General features: G+C 44.2%; 1 protein-coding gene across 1 annotated transcript in view; it reads left to right on the top strand.

The window, feature by feature from the left end:
- Nucleotides 1-2,568: 2,568 nt before the first annotated feature.
- LOC308162384 (importin-13-like) overlaps nt 2,569-16,891 on the top strand; it is a gene marked incomplete at its 3' end in the record, with an annotated part of 51,603 nt that continues 37,280 nt past the window's right edge. Inside the window, exon 1 of the mRNA XM_080536541.1 lies at nt 2,569-2,643. Within this exon, the coding sequence (XP_080392667.1) occupies nt 2,572-2,643 (72 nt within the window). The 5' untranslated portion in view covers nt 2,569-2,571. The remainder of the gene's footprint in view (nt 2,644-16,891) is intronic.

Below are 16,891 nucleotides of genomic sequence, written 5' to 3'. Positions count from 1 at the left end.
CATTTCAACAAATCACTGAGGTTGACTTCAAATAATGATGTCACCATTTGGATTTGAAACTTTTAAATCCCTTCATACGCAGACTATGACTAAGCGCACACAATCCTGGCAATGTCCTCAACCCCAAAACAATCAAGATGGAACAAAAAAGGGGGAAAACATTATGCGAGGAAAATATAGTGTGATTTGATAGTGTCAACTTTTGGGGGGAGGACACAGTACGAACGTACGAAAACAAAACAGTAATCGCTGATCAACCAACCTTCTTCTGCGAGCGACGAACCCAAACTGAGGATCGCCAACAAGGCGCAAAGCGCGACGTGGAGTTTGGTGTCCGTCATCATCTCTCCTTCTCTGATCAGAACAAACAGCAGACGATCAAGACACAGGACCGGTCGTCTTTTTTACTTTTCCGCTTCTGTTCCCAGAGAGAGCGGTTTGTGGTCCGTTCACACCAGGCAGCAGCCCTCTTATCTCAGCTCTATAAATAACTGTATGCGCGGCGACCAGAGGAGTGACTGGGGAGAGAGTCGCCTAGGGCTCCGTGGATCTCCAGAAGTGCGCCTGAGCAGATACAAAGTGCCACGTGTTTTACCCGCTTCTACCCGGCTAGACTCGCTGACTCGCTTACAGTTTGTTTCTGACGCAAACAAACAGGCCCCCTAAAGAAACGGACTTATCAAAGCGCTTGGATCGGAAAAAGGCACTGTCATCTCATCAACAGACCGATGCCAATGCCAAAATGAACAGCGGGCAAAGACACGAAGGGGCGTGTGTTTAGGAGAGGAGGGGCAGAGAGACGGATCAAATGATAGCCTTCAATGACGCATCATCATTATTATGCCTACTGTATAATCGGGTGTGTGGCAAAAAACCCAGAGGTTAATTATAATGTCAGACCCTATGTTATACATAGAAATGGAATGAGTAGTATTTGTTTACGCGACTTATTGGTCTAAATGGTTCAATAGATGTATGCCAGATATGTGACAGTCACAGTGGGGCTCATTCATTAAACCCTACTGTAGTATAATGTACTAATAATAGCCCTTCATCTAAACAAATCTGGCAACTTCACATCGAGTTATCAAATCAACATCAAAATCAAAAACGCCTCTCTGTCGTGTGAGTTCATATGAATTAAATGTGATCAACTGATCCAGCCGATAACACATTGGGTATGTCTCCTGCGACACTTCGGTCGGCATCGGCAATTACTGTCAACGCGCATTTTCATAAAAACATGACATAACAGGGCGTTTCAGGGTGGGCGAGCTGTAATGTTTCCATAAAGCCACACGGGGTCGCTGTTGCACTATCGATTTGTACAGAAAGCGAGGCGATGATGAGAACTGCACAAAGAGGCAGTGATAAAACGCTTGTCTTGGCAACGGTAAAGCACCTATACTAGTGTATTTGTTCAAAATATGTTGTCTAAAGTAAATTTGTACATTTCATGACGAATTATCCCACAAAAAACAAACCGTCATATTTAATAGCAGGCATTATAGAACACAAGCCTGTATTATTATGACCGTATAGTCATAATATAACGTAAAAAGGCTCTTCTTCAATGCATTGACTTACGAATTGCTGTACTTAACTTATTTTAATATTTATTTAGTTTAGCCTATCAACGACGCTAAAGAGAATCCAAATCGTGAGCTTAGAATGATAAGGTTCTATCTCCGTTTAGGGCAGTTCAGAGATATTGAGCGTCAAAGTTTTTACATTCCAACATTATGTTCTGTGAGATGGAACCTTTGTATTTGATTAATTACTAACTCAAAAATGTCAACATTTAAAAAATAACACCACACAGGCATTAATAAACACCTAATGGATCAGATTATGTAAAAAAAACTCGAATTTGACAAAAATTGAGATAGAACCTTATAATTCTAACGTCACGAAATGTCGCGCGTGAGTTTGAAAACCCGGCCGTGATTGGACAGAATGACAAGCGGGCATAACCGCTCCTGATTGGAGGAATGACAAGCGGGCATAACCGCTCCTGATTGGCTGAATGACAAGCGGGCATAACCGCTCCTGATTGGCTGCGGGGCCACCGTGAGCGTGCAGAGGCTGAAGGCGGCAGCTGACAGCATCATCTCTCCCACCGCGGCGCCTCGGCGACACTAACATTAGACATTTTCCCCGATAAATAACACGAATATCAACTATCAAAGCGCCTTCGAATGATATCGGATATCTAACGTGTCGTCGTTCGCGGTCTTCGGGTTGTTCGAGCTCGGTTGTCCATATATAATAGTCACGGTTTGCGTAAAGGACAGCTAGCTTAGGCGCTAGCTCGGTAGCTAGGAGGTGCTAGCTAGCTAACGTCATAAAGCCATAAACTGACCCAGAGACGGGAGGAGAACCGGGGGCACACACACACACACACACACACACACACACAGACACACACACAGTGTGGTGGTCAAGCTCACAGGGGTTTTATCTCCTAGCAGCATCCTTCTCGGTCTAGCGGTTGGACATCCCAGTCTAGCTAGCTAGCGGTAATACGCCACACTCCGTCAGTCTTATTGACAGCTGGAGAGGAGAGAGGACATGGACACGCCGGGGAGGACAGTAGCCACCACCCCGGACCCGCTGGACTTCACCGTGGACAACGTGGAGAAGGTACGTCTGGTGTTAGTCTGAGGATGATTTAGGGTTCTCAGATGTGATCTTCCAGGATGTAGGAGAGTGTGTATGCTGCATAGGTCCCAGTGGAGAAGGTACGTCTGTTAGTCTTGAGGACTCATTATCAGATCGATCGGGATAAATAAACACGGACAGCGGCTGTGCTTCAACGGAGAACACCATATCGTCAACAATACCTATCTGACTTTGTTGACAAACACAATAGATGTAATAGACCGTGATCTTAGAATGATAAGGTTCTATCTCCGTTTAGGGCAGTTCAGAGATATTGATGAGCGTCAAAGTTTTTACATTCCATTATGTTTTGTGAGATGGAACCTTTGTATTTTATTAATTACTAACTCAAAAATGTCAAGATTTAAAAAAATAACACCACACAGGCATTAATAAACACCTAATGGATCAGATTATGTAAAAAACTCAATTTTGACAAAAATGGAGATAGCACCTTATAATTCTAACGTCACGAGATGGGAAAGAGTTTTTTTTCCCCCCCGGTTTGAGGGTAAACCCAAGCGTCCATCCTCTTAGAAACGTATGTCTCATCACCTTGTACCCAGCTGTTGGCGTCAGTGTACTGTTGACAGTCACTCACTTGTCATAAATGTGTCACTGATTATCACACTGATAATTGATACAATGAGCAAACTGCGGTGCAACATACAAGTTGTGTATGGCCCCTGAAAGAGGAAGAAATCTTGGGGGGAAATGTCTTTATTTCAGCCAAACGCACACTGCAGATGGAGTCGTAGGAAGTCGTCATATAAATTCAGTGAAACACAATGAGCATGTCTGTTCTGTACTCATTCTATTTCTAGCGCTATACAGCAGCTCCATTCTGTCTCCTTTCTACTATCTGACTGTCAGCCGGAGAGCCGCATCCACCTCCCACTCTGGCTGTCTGTTTGACAGTTAGCCATGTCCAAACAACGTGGGAAATAGCCTGGTCATTCTTTCAACTTGTCAGCGACTGATGGTGGTAGGCAAGTGGTAGGATCGGTCACTGTCTAGTTTCAGTGTGGTACGGGAACAAACGACACGTTTTTAATGGCATACCCTAATACGTGCCACATAGCATAGGGAAGGAACAAGGAAGTGTTTGTGTGTGGTCCAGTGCCTGGTGGCAATGCATGTCTGTACTGCTCTGGTGGTCAAAAAGATGGAGTGAGGCTGTGCTCTCTCTCTTGCTCTCTCGCTCTCTCTCTCTCACTAGTGTAATTCTCTCCTTGGTTCCTTTCATGTCTGCCCTCTGTCTCATCTTCTGTTCTCTCTCAGCGTCTGTCTGTCTGTCTTGTCTGTCTGTCTGTCTGTCTGTCAGGTCTCTCTAACTGCATTCTTGTCTGTAGTCAATAGGTAGTTGTGTGTGTGTGTGTGTGTGTGTGTGTGTGTGTGTGTGTGTGTGTGTGTGTGAGTGAAAGAGAGAGAACGCAATCTGGGGGGGGACTGTTCAGGGAAGAAGTGGTTCAGATAGGGTCAGACAAAGAGACACACACACACAGGCAGAGAGACCAGCCTAGACTATTCAGGTGCTGTAGTGCGTCAGACACAGAGCAGCGTACTCCCTCCGTCTCTGTGGTGTGTGTGTGTGTGTGCGTGTGTGTGTGTGTGTGTGTGTGTCGGCTGGCCGGGGCTGCCAGGGAGCGCTGATGAATCTCCCTGTTGCTGGGTGGCCGCCGCCTCGGGCCGGAGAGGGGGATGGGAGGAGGGAGGGAGGGAGAGGGGGATGGGATGGGAGGAGGGAGGGAGAGGGTAAGGTGTTGCTGCAGGAGAGCACAGCTGACGTGATGAGATAGAGGAGAGATACGGAGGGAGGGGATGGAGGGAGGGAGGGAAGGGAGAGAGAGAGAGAGGACGGGAAGGGAGAGAGGCAGGGAGGGAGGGAAGGGAGAGAGAGAGAGAGAGAGAGGGAGGGAGGGAAGGGAGAGAGGGAAGGAAGGAAGGAAGGGTAACGTCTGTGACACTGGCAGTTGCGAGAAGAGGGACGGAGGAAGGTGAGGAGGAGGAGGGGGGGGGGTGATGCGACAGTCATGATTAGAGAGAGAGAGAGAGAGAGAGGAAATGGATTGCAGGGCAGGGGAAATGGCTTTGCCCTGATGAAGACAGGTGACCACAGGGAAGGAAGGAAGGGGGATAGAAAGGTAGAAAGAGAACAAGCCTGCGTTTCCACTGTTCAAGACGACCCCCCCCCCCCCCCCCCCTCCCACTCCCCCTCGTCTGGCTTTCTCTCTGATGTGCCCAGGTGAAGGCCAGGCTCAGGCTGCGTCCCAACCATCTAAGATAGCCCAGTCCTCACCTCCTCTCCTTCAGTGCATGGCCGTGAACTGAGTGTCAGGTGGTGAAAGAGGAAGCTGACGAGAATACAGTCTTTATAGATAATAGCCTGCTAGATAATACTATGCTAGTCCACTCTATGGTTGGTCACTCTATTTGGGACAGTGACACATTACTATCACACACGCAGACACACACACCCACACACAGACACACACCCACACACACACACAAACACACACCAACAAACATTAGTGTCAAACAGCAAATCGATGGGAAGCTAAATTGAGCTTCCCTTAAGTGGATAAGGAGAAGAGAAAATTGATACCGGAGCAACGTCAACAGATGAGCACTGCAGACGTGCGTGCGTGCGTGCGTGCGCGCGTGTGTGTGGTGGTGGGCGGGGGTGGGGGCTTTTATGTGTCTGCGTGTGCACATGCACTTGTGTTGGGGATGGTGGTTCTTGGTTCCAGCAGCAGTACAATCAATTGCCTTTGTCTAGTTATGTGTGAGCGTGTGTGTGAGCGTGTGTGTGAGCGTGCGTGTGTGAGTGAGTGGGGCATAAATCATGTTCTCCAGAGCTTTGGGAGCCTGTGTGTGTGTGTGTGTGTGTGTGTGTGTGTGTGTGTGTGTGTGTGTGTGTGTGCGCGCATGTGTGCAGATGCACAGTGCAGCATTGTGTTTACTGCTTCATCCTCTTGTCATCGATACCCATGATCCTCTAGTCAGTCTGGGGGCTGGACGGAGCCTTGACCACATCAGAGAGGGAGGGAGAGACAGAGAGGGGGAGAGACAGAAAGGGAGAGAGACAGAAAGGGAGAGAGACAGAGAGAGGAAGACATGAGACCGTCCACTGTACTGCTATGAGACCGTCCACTGTACTGCTATGAGACCGTCCACAGGACTGCTATGAGACCGTCCACAGGACTACAGGTTGAACAGCGTCTGTGCAGGGCGGTCTGCAGCCGAGGCTTACTCTGACGGAGACATGATGTTCCCTTGTTCCATTATCCTTCCTCTTATTTCTAATTTGCAAACCTGAGGGGTGTGTGTGCGCGTGTGTGTGTGTGCGTGTGCGTGTGTGTGTGTGTGTGTGTGTGTGTGCGCCCGCCTCCGGTAGTGTTTTCTTGTTGTTCAGGCTGAAGCGAGTGCGAGCTTCGCTAATTATATCTTCATCGTTCGCCGGCTGGGATTCTGTCACCATTGGCAACATAGAATTATTATTTTCTCTCTCTCTCTCTCTCTCCCTCTGCAGACTGCAGACACAGTCAACAACAACCGCCCACGCCCTCTCATTCATTCATTCATTCATTTTCCTTGTTATTGTCCTTGTCCTGTGCTAGGATATGAAACAGGATGTGATCAGCCCGTCGACGCAGATCAATATTGTGATCTTTAAAGAGGTTCCTGACCGCCTGTTTAGGTCTGTCGCAAACAGGATACTACTCAGAGCAGGAACCGGCCGCGTCCAGGCTATGAACTGTTTCTGTTTCAACGTTTGACCACGCAGCCCACCCTTTCACTGGGGGAAGATGGAGGGTGGTGTTAAGCGGCGTGTGAACGTGCAGTGAAGGGGGTTTGACTGGGACGTGTTAATGAAGAGCGGCGGCTTCTGCGCTGTTGCTTCTCTTCTTCACTCTGGAGAGACAATAACCGGTGGTGCAGTGTCTTCTTCAGTGGTGTTCAGTGTAGAGATCCTCCTTTCCCACTGGCTGGCTGGCTAGCTGACGGACGGACGGACGGACTGACTGACTGACTGACTGGCTGGCTAGTGGCTACCATGCTGAAAGACTGCTGCTTGAGTGAACAGATGGCTGAGGAAACATATGCTGAGTCTGCAGCAGAGTGTGTGTGTGTGTGTCTGTGTGTGTGTGTGTGTGTGTGTGTCTGTGTGCGTGCGTGTTTGTGTGTGCACGTGTGCGCGTGCATGTTTGTGTGTTCGGTGCATGTTCGGTGTGTGTGTGTGTGTGTGTTCGGTATGTGTGTGTGTGTACAGCAGCAGAGAGATGTTTTTTTTTTTTCACCCTGCCTCCCGGTCTTTCACTCTTCCTTTCACGGTCCTTTCCCTTTCTCCTTCTCGTTCACCCTAATGTTCTCTCTCTCAGGCCACACACACACACACACACACACACACACACACACACACACACACACACACACACACACATGTGCGTCATCATGTAGCTTGAAAGGTTATGTGTGTCCATAAGGTGAAGCTGCCACAGAGCGATGCTGCTGTTCCCCCTACAGCCCCCCTCCCTCTGCTGGAGCCCTGGAGGACCAGGCAGACAGACAGGCAGACAGGCATGCCTGCCGACAGACAGGCAGACAGACAGGCAGACAGACAGGCAGACAGACAGGCAGGCAGACAGACAGGCAGACAGACAGACAGGCAGACAGACAGGCAGACAGACAGGCAGACAGACAGACAGACAGGCAGACAGACAGGCAGACACATAGACAGACAGAGACAGACAGACAGACAGGTGTGGCCAGGTGTTAGTCAGGTACAGGAGGTGAAGCTTCAGCCATATCGGGTGGTGCCGTCTGACTGTAGGGGATGGACAGTGTAGTCCTGTAGGCAGTGTTGTGTCATGATGTCTGACTGTAGGGGAAGGACAGTGTAGTCCCGTAGGCAGTGTTGTGTCATGATGTCTGACTGTAGGGGATGGACAGTGTAGTCCTGTAGGCAGTGTTGTGTCATGATGTCTGACTGTAGGGGAAGGACAGTGTAGTCCTGTAGGCAGTGTTGTGTCATGATGTCTGACTGTAGGGGAAGGACAGTGTAGTCCCGTAGGCAGTGTTGTGTTGTGATTCTGGTAAAAAGGCCAGCCTGGATTCCCCCTGTGCTCTTAGTTCCTTAATCTGAAGTGGTGACGCCGTCTATAGACATTATTACATCTATGGACAGTCCATTATTACATCTATAGACAGTCCATTATTACATCTATGGACAGTCCATTATTACATCTATAGACAGTCCATTATTACATCTATAGACAGTCCATTATTACATCTATGGACAGTCCATTATTACATCTATAGACAGTCTATTATTCCATCTATAGACAGTCCATTATTACATCTATAGACAGTCCATTATTCCATCTATAGACAGTCCATTATTATGTCTATAGACAGTCCATTATTCCATCTATAGACAGTCTATTATTAAATCTATAGACAGTCCATTATTCCATCTATAGACAGTCCATTATTCCATCTATGGACAGTCCATTATTACATCTATAGACAGTCTATTATTCCATCTATGGACAGTCCATTATTCCATCTATAGACAGTCTATTATTAAATCTATAGACAGTCCATTATTCCATCTATAGACAGTCCATTATTCCATCTATGGACAGTCCATTATTACATCTATGGACAGTCCATTATTCCATCTATGGACAGTCCATTATTACATCTATAGACAGTCCATTATTACATCTATAGACAGTCCATTATTACATCTATAGACAGTCCATTATTACATCTATAGACAGTCCATTATTACATCTATAGACAGTCCATTATTACATCTATAGACAGTCCATTATTACATCTATAGACAGTCCATTATTACATCTATAGACAGTCCATTATTACATCTATGGACAGTCCATTATTACATCTATAGACAGTCCATTATTACATCTATAGACAGTCCATTATTACATCTATAGACAGTCCATTATTACATCTATAGACAGTCCATTATTACATCTATAGACAGTCCATTATTACATCTATAGACAGTCCATTATTCCATCTATGGACAGTCCATTATTACATCTATGGACAGTCTATTATTCCATCTATAGACAGTCTATATACATCTATGGACAGTCCATTATTACATCTATAGACAGTCCATTATTACATCTATAGACAGTCCATTATTATGTTTATAGACAGTCCATTATTACATCTATAGACAGTCCATTATTACGTCTATAGACAGTCCATTATTACATCTATGGACAGTCCATTATTACATCTATGGACAGTCCATTATTACATCTATGGACAGTCCATTATTATGTCTATGGACAGTCTATTATTACATCTATAGACAGTCCATTATTACATCTATAGACAGTCCATTATTACATCTATAGACAGTCCATTATTACATCTATAGACAGTCCATTAATACATCTATAGACAGTCCATTATTATGTTTATAGACAGTCCATTATTATGTTTATAGACAGTCCATTATTACATCTATAGACAGTCCATTATTACATCTATAGACAGTCCATTATTACATCTATAGACAGTCCATTATTACATCTATAGACAGTCCATTATTACATCTATAGACAGTCTATTAATACATCTATGGACAGTCCATTACGTCTATAGACAGTAGTGTTGCACGATATACCGGTACCAACGATATACCGCGGTGCCAAAATGTCACGGTGCCTACTATACCATAAGCTTTATACAACGGTACTACCGTGGAATACTATACTACCGTGTTGAACACGGTACCAGCTGGGCAATGTGTTACCTCTATTACCAAATTCACTGGTTCTGCTAATGAGGACAAGACTGGCTCGCGACACTGTCATGAGAGAAACACTTTCGGCTGCGTTCGTCAATTCGCTCCGAGAGCGCCGGAGCGCACACTGGGTGCAACGTCACAGAGCGACCGATTCGTTTGATTGGACGAGAGGCGTTCCGCGAGTGCGGGTCAGATTTCCAGAGCGAATTGACGAACGCAGCCTTTTTCGCGACTACCCATCGCGTTAGCTTTGTCGGCTAACAGGTTAGCAACCTCAAACGTTGTTCCTATGGTTCCTGCGAGCTCAGTGGGCATTAACTAGAAAATTAAAACCACTGAGTTTTCTTAAGTTGAGTTAAGTCTTGAGCTACAGTTTGGAAGTAGCCCTCTATTTTTTTGATATGCCAGTGTTTGCTTTTACTTTTCAAGTTTGTGAAAAAGACCCCACAGACGGACAGACATACAGACACAGAAAGACAGACAGACAGACAGACAGACACACACACACACACACACACACACACACACACACACACACACACCAGGGTTTCCGTTAACCGGTAATTACCGGTCTTTGTCCGGTAAAATTAGTGGAAGTCCGACAAGTTGAAAACTCGTCGGACATAAATGTCCGGTGAAAATAATTCCCTCTAACCATTTTCAGCTGAGCACCAAACACACACACAGAACACTGCCCGAGAGAGAAGGACCCGCCCCCTTTAGTTAGCCTATAGGCTATAGGCTAACTAAAGGGGGCGGGTCCTTCTCTCTCGGGCAGTGTTACACGAGTGTGTGTGTGTGTGTGTGTTTGGTGCTCAGCTGAAAATGGTGTCCCGAAGCGGAGCGCTTTAACTTTATCGCACAATAACAAGGATAACAAACAAAACGGACAACATTTACACTAAGATGGAGACAAACTTCAGCGATATGATCTAACAGCCGGTCTTCAGGACGACATACAGACCCGTATGAGCTTACAGGGCTATCCCCTATCTATCTGAGAAAAGGCATAGCCTAGGCTGTAACATCGAACGGAAATTAGCCTATACGCATTGCAAGTTAATTTAAAGCCTATTTATTTTCAAAGAGTTTTATTCTATTTTATTTTATCTGATAAAAGGCATATGAACGGAAATTAGGCTAGCCGTGTCACGCCAGAAGCCTACATGCTTGCACTGTTACTGTTCAATAAAATGTTATACATCTAGACATTGTGGTATTTCTTTATATACGTATCCCAGACTGCCTATCAATTGTTTCTCAATAAACAGTTATGTTCTCCCCATTGTCATACTCCCGAGCTAAACGAAATGCCTTCCCAACCAGCGAGACCTGGTTATAGAAATGACGTTGTTTTATTGATTTAAAAAAAAAAAGGGTAAAACTGGAAAGAGAAAATAGAAAACTCACATTAATCCCAAACAATTTAACAAACTTCAGTTAACGTAATGTGGAGTCCGTTCATTGATCGATGCTGTCTGTTCAGTTCCCAGTGAGGCGCCTGTTCAGCGCTGGATTTGACGCATGGCATAGCGCGCATGCGTCAAATCATGTTATATTATTATATATTATATAGCTCGCATCTAATCGTATCGGATGAGAAATAGACATTAAATGGCATATATAGGCCGCTACACAACAGTAATCACCGCGACAAACAGCTATATTAGATTTGAAAAAAAGAAATATGATTTTGAAAAAAAAAATTTTTTATTATATTTTAATATGATGACCGGAATATATCACGTTTGTCCGGTAAATCGAATTCTTCCCGGACACGATGTCCGACGGCAAATTTTTCTAACGGAAACCCTGACACACACACACACACACACACCTACTTTGCTATACTCTTGCAAAAGGCCAGTTGGTCTGTTTGATGTTTCAAACTACTTATTAATAAACATGTTATTCACAAAAATATCGGTTTCAGTACTTTTACTTACCTGTAGAGTTACAGTGTAATGCATTAAATGCATGTTATTCATGCACCACTCATTAAGTTATTGTAACTTGTATAAATACATTGCATGTTCATAAAAATAAAAAGTGTTACAAAAGTGCCGCGGTATCGCGATACTACTCAGTATCGTGATACTTGGGCTGGTATAGTATCGCAGGGTAAAATATTGGTATCGTGACAACACTAATAGACAGTCCATTATTATGTTTATAGACAGTCCATTATTACATCTATAGACAGTCCATTATTACATCTATAGACAGTCCATTATTACATCTATAGACAGTCCATTATTACATCTATAGACAGTCCATTATTACATCTATAGACAGTCCATTATTATGTCTATGGACAGTCTATTAATACATCTATAGACAGTCCATTATTATGTCTATTAACAGTCCATTATTACATCTATAGACAGTCCATCATTACGTCTATAGACGGTCCATTATTATCTTTATAGACAGTCCATTATTACGTCTATAGACAGTCCATTAATATGTCCATAGACAGTGTATTAGACAGTCTATTGTGTCTATGGACAGTCCATTATTATGCAGTGTTTCCTCTATATGCATTTATTCGTGGTGGGCCGCCACGAATGAATTTCCTCCGCCACTAATTGATTCAGACAGTCCACTTTGATTCAGGCTATAGACATAGTCATCTATAGACAGTCTATTAATACATCTATGGACAGTCCATTACGTCTATAGATGGTCCATTATTATCTTTATAGACAGTCCATTATTACATCTATGGACAGTCCATTATTATGTCTATGGACAGTCTATTATTACATCTATAGACAGTCCATTATTACATCTATAGACAGTCCATTATTACATCTATAGACAGTCCATTATTACATCTATTGACAGTCCATTATTACATCTATTGACAGTCCATTAATACATCTATAGACAGTCCATTATTATGTTTATAGACAGTCCATTATTATGTTTATAGACAGTCCATTATTACATCTATAGACAGTCCATTATTACATCTATAGACAGTCCATCATTACGTCTATAGACAGTCCATTATTACATCTATAGACAGTCTATTAATACATCTATGGACAGTCCATTATTACATCTATAGACAGTCTATTAATACATCTATGGACAGGCCATTACGTCTATAGATGGTCCGTTATTATCTTTATAGACACAGACAGTCCATTATTACATCTATAGACAGTCCATTATTACATCTATAGACAGTCCATTATTATGTCTATAGACAGTCCATTATTTTGTCTATAGACAGTCCATTATTATGTCTATAGACAGTCCATTATTATGTCTATTAACAGTCCATTATTACATCTATAGACAGTCCATTATTATGTCTATGGACAGTCTATTAATACATCTATAGACAGTCCATCATTACGTCTATAGACGGTCCATTATTATCTTTATAGACAGTCCATTATTACGTCTATAGACAGTAGGGCTGCCACAAACGATTATTTTCATAGTCGACTAGTCACCGATTATTTTAACGATTAGTCGACTAATCGGATCATAAATTACAGCTTATCGCACAATTACTCAATCGCTCTTATTTAGCTATCATCTTCTAAATCAGCTTCTAAATTTAGCTTGAAGTTGTTAGTTGTTGTTGTAGGCATGTGCTAACTAAAAATAAAGACAATTAAAATGATTGTTCACTCAAAAATAGATATTTTAATGAACTTTGCAGATTTATTTCTGGCATCACTTGCATGTAATGTAATGTAAAGAGTAGTAGAGGGTGCAAACTGCTGAGTAAAATGAGGTAGGCTAGGCACTAGGCAACCAAAAGAATACAAAAACAAAAATAAATACTTGTACAGAGTACAAAAGTTTTGCTTTTCTTCACTCATCTCATAGTAGAACGCGCCTTCTTAGCACTGTAACGTTAAGACAACATTTTTAGCTATTTGATAAGTATCGCTTTGATGACAACGTAAAATAATGTAAGAAGGCTTTTAACGCAACGATATCGTTAGCCAATAACAAGCTAACTAGCTTACCGAGACGAGCCATCGTCTTCCTCGTCATCTGCCACAACGTGCTTCCTTTTTAGATGCTCGCGCATCATAGACGTGCTGCCATGATAAGCGAGTTCAGCTTTGCAAATTTTACATTTTACATTCTTTTTTTCAACGTTGTGGTTGAAATGCTCCCACACTTTAGAGGTACGAGGACAGGAAGACATTTCTCTGTTTGTTTTTCCGGGGAAGTCACGTGTGCCCCGGATGACCGACACTGCGCATGTACATCAAAGACACTGGGAGACGCTAGCCAGTGGCAGCTTCAGGGAAGAAAAACGAATGCTTATCGAATGAAATGAATGGTCTTTATTGTCATTGATATAGTACAGGTACCAAACAACGAAATTTGGGAGGGGGGGCTCCCCTGGTGCTAGGCAAAAAAAATAAAAAAAATAAAAAAATAACGCTTATTTCAGCTCCAAAAAAACATGCGACTACGGCGATTACCAAATATGTCGGCGACGATTTTGGTAGTCGACGTCGTCGTGACTAGTCGACTAATCGTGGCAGCCTTAATAGACAGTGCATTAATATGTCCATAGACAGTGTATTATGTCTATAGACAGTCTATTGTGTCTATGGACAGTCCATTATTATGCAGTGCAGTGTTTCCTCTACATGCATTTCATCGTGGCGGACCGCCACGATGGAATTTCCTCCGCCACCATTCAGATTTCTCAACCCAAAAAAAAAAAAAAGATTTAGGCCGCTTTTCAGACCTTCACAGCGCTAGACACACCCACAAGCGCTGAAACTGGACCAGTCCGTGTGTGTCGCGAGTATTGAACTTGAGGCTGCGTTCGTAAATTCGCTCTGAGAGCCCCGGAGCGCACACTGGGTTCAACGTCATAAAGGGACCAAGTCATTTGATTGGACAAGAGGCATTCCGTGAGTGCTGATCAGATTTCCAGAGCGTATTTACGAACGCGCCCTGGCTGTCACCCGAACACCGCGAGCTAGCGTAGTGTAGTGTAGTATAGGATGCGTAGTGTAGTGTAGTGTAGGATGGAGAGAGAGAGGAGAAGCCTCTCTATGTGTTACCTATGTCCAGTGTACTAGAACCACTCTAACAGGAGTGTTTGTCCGTGAATAACACCGGCTATGCCCGGGGTAGAAACACAAGACTATAGCTGGATAAGGTCTACAGGTCTACACGGTCATTTTAAGCCGTCGACCAGCCCTCTACGACCACGGGAAGTCATGTTAAAAGTGAAGATACTTCTGTTAAACTAAGCTAAGCTAAACATCGCTAATCGCTAACTCCCTCCTGGGCTTAAAGTGACAAGTAATAACGTTGTGAAAAAAAACGTCAGATCAGTGTTTTTGTTTTTATTGACAACGGAATTACATGCTGGAAAAACATGCAGACACAGACAATAAGAGACACACGGGAGAAGTACAGGAAAACATTTTATTTTTTTGGGCCATCCTCGAGTTTTGGCTGAAATTACGTCGTTGTTTTGAGCGCGCGTGCGCGTTTCATGCCCGTGCACGCGGAAAAATCAGACAGTCCACTTTGATTCAGACAGTCCACTTTGATTCAGGCTGCCCAGAAAGGCAGCGAGTTATTATGACCGGAGAACAGAAAAAAAGCAGATTGAAGCTAGATTTAGGCCGCTTCCAGACCAACATTTCGTTACGATTTAGGGCGTAGTTAGTTACAATATGTTACAATGTTGCAATTAACCTCGTCGTTTGTGTTCGCACTGCAATCGAGACTGTATCGCTCTCAACAGGCGCGCGGCGCGAGGCGACGCGCTTTCAAAACAGTTTTGTGATTGGTCCGAATTTCGCGGGACATTTGGATTTCTCTCTTCGCCCGTCGCCGGTCCCTTTAATCCCGTAAACGTATCCTAATCGAAAACGCAACATCATCAGCGACGACTGTGGGTTATTGCATTTACTGCTGTTCTCTGGTTCATGTTCTTATACCAGTGCTCAGTATAGAGTATTTTAAATGAACATTCGTAATGTATGTCTCTGATGTTCATGGTCAATTAAATCAGCCTATTTTGTGAAACAAATAATGTTCCCGCTAATGGGTTAACCGAGCATTCTCGCACCTAACGTGCAAGCACCTAGCTTCGAACTATTCATAGCAATATGCACGGGGCAAAAATAATCTATTGCCTCTAAAATCACCACGAACAGAACGGCGGAGGTACGGGCTCATGTTGGTGTCCTCAAAGGTAAGAGATGGTTTTCTTTAACTCAACTGATAGCATTACCTTGCTGTTGTTGTTTACCGAATGCTCCATCTGACTGTCACACTGTGATTTTACTTGTGTAAACAGTTAATGAGTAACGTTAGCCGGTTTTGTGCGTGTACTCTCATGTAGGCCTACTTCGTATTGATCTTTCTGTGTGTGTGTGTGTCATGCGCGTTCCGCATGTTCCGCTGCAGCTGTAGGATATATTGGTATTTGATCACCTTCTATATAAAATCACCTGCTCGGCTTTAATGACTTAACCGCTATTTAAGAAATTATAATTGTTGGCACCCTTGGCGTGCTTTGCACACGAAGAATAAGCGCTCCGCCACTAATGTGAAAAATCCGGGAGGAAACACTGTTATGTCTATGGACGGTGTATTTTGTCTATAGACAGTCTATATAATACATATTGTGATATTTGTGGGGGTTCGGGCAGGGTTAATTGCCTCACGCTAGGGCACAACGACAGTGGTAGGCACCTTTCGATACGATGCTAAACACCAGCTCACGTCCGACTCCCTGGGAAGCGAACTACCGATTGCCGGCTGGCCTCTCTGACCTCTAGGCTACCTGACCCCCCTCCCCCATGACAATATGACTATCCCCCCAACAACCTAACGGCCTCTAGGCTACCTGCCCCCCCTCCCCCATGACAATATGACTATCCCCCCAACAACCTAACGGCCTCTAGGCTACCTGCCCCCCCCTCCCCCATGACAATATGACTATCCCCCCAACAACCTAACGGCCGTTGAGAAGAGCGACACAGAGGCCGGTCATGAGTGGTTAGCTTTCCTTTACAGACTTCAGCGCAGAGCGGTTTAGACACCAGCATTCAGAGCAGACACACTAATGGAAGCATTGGCTGACGGTGTGAGTGATGCAGGCGACATCACAGGCGCTGATCTATCTACAGTCGTGCCAGGACACACGCACGCGCACTGTCTGATCACACAGTGGACTGCGCTAATGATCCGCCGCTGCTTTGAACTATGAGAAATCACAGCCTTGTTCAGAGAGAGAGAGAGAAAGATACAGAATAAGGAATGGTATCCAAAGCACTTGTTTGATAGGGCGGCTGTGGCTCAGCCGGTAGAGCAAGCGTCTAATGATCGCACGGTCGGCATAAAATACATTTTGTTGTATTCTGTGCAATGACAAAGGTTGAACTTCTGCGTTTTACATGTTTGATACCCAGTGTTTCCCCT

The sequence above is a fragment of the Nansenia antarctica genome (assembly GCF_963989245.1).
Source record: "Nansenia antarctica genome assembly, chromosome: 7".
NCBI classification, from domain to species: Eukaryota; Metazoa; Chordata; class Actinopteri; order Argentiniformes; family Microstomatidae; genus Nansenia; species Nansenia antarctica.
Note: the sequence above shows the minus strand (reverse complement) of the source record. Positions and strands in the feature narration are given on the sequence as shown.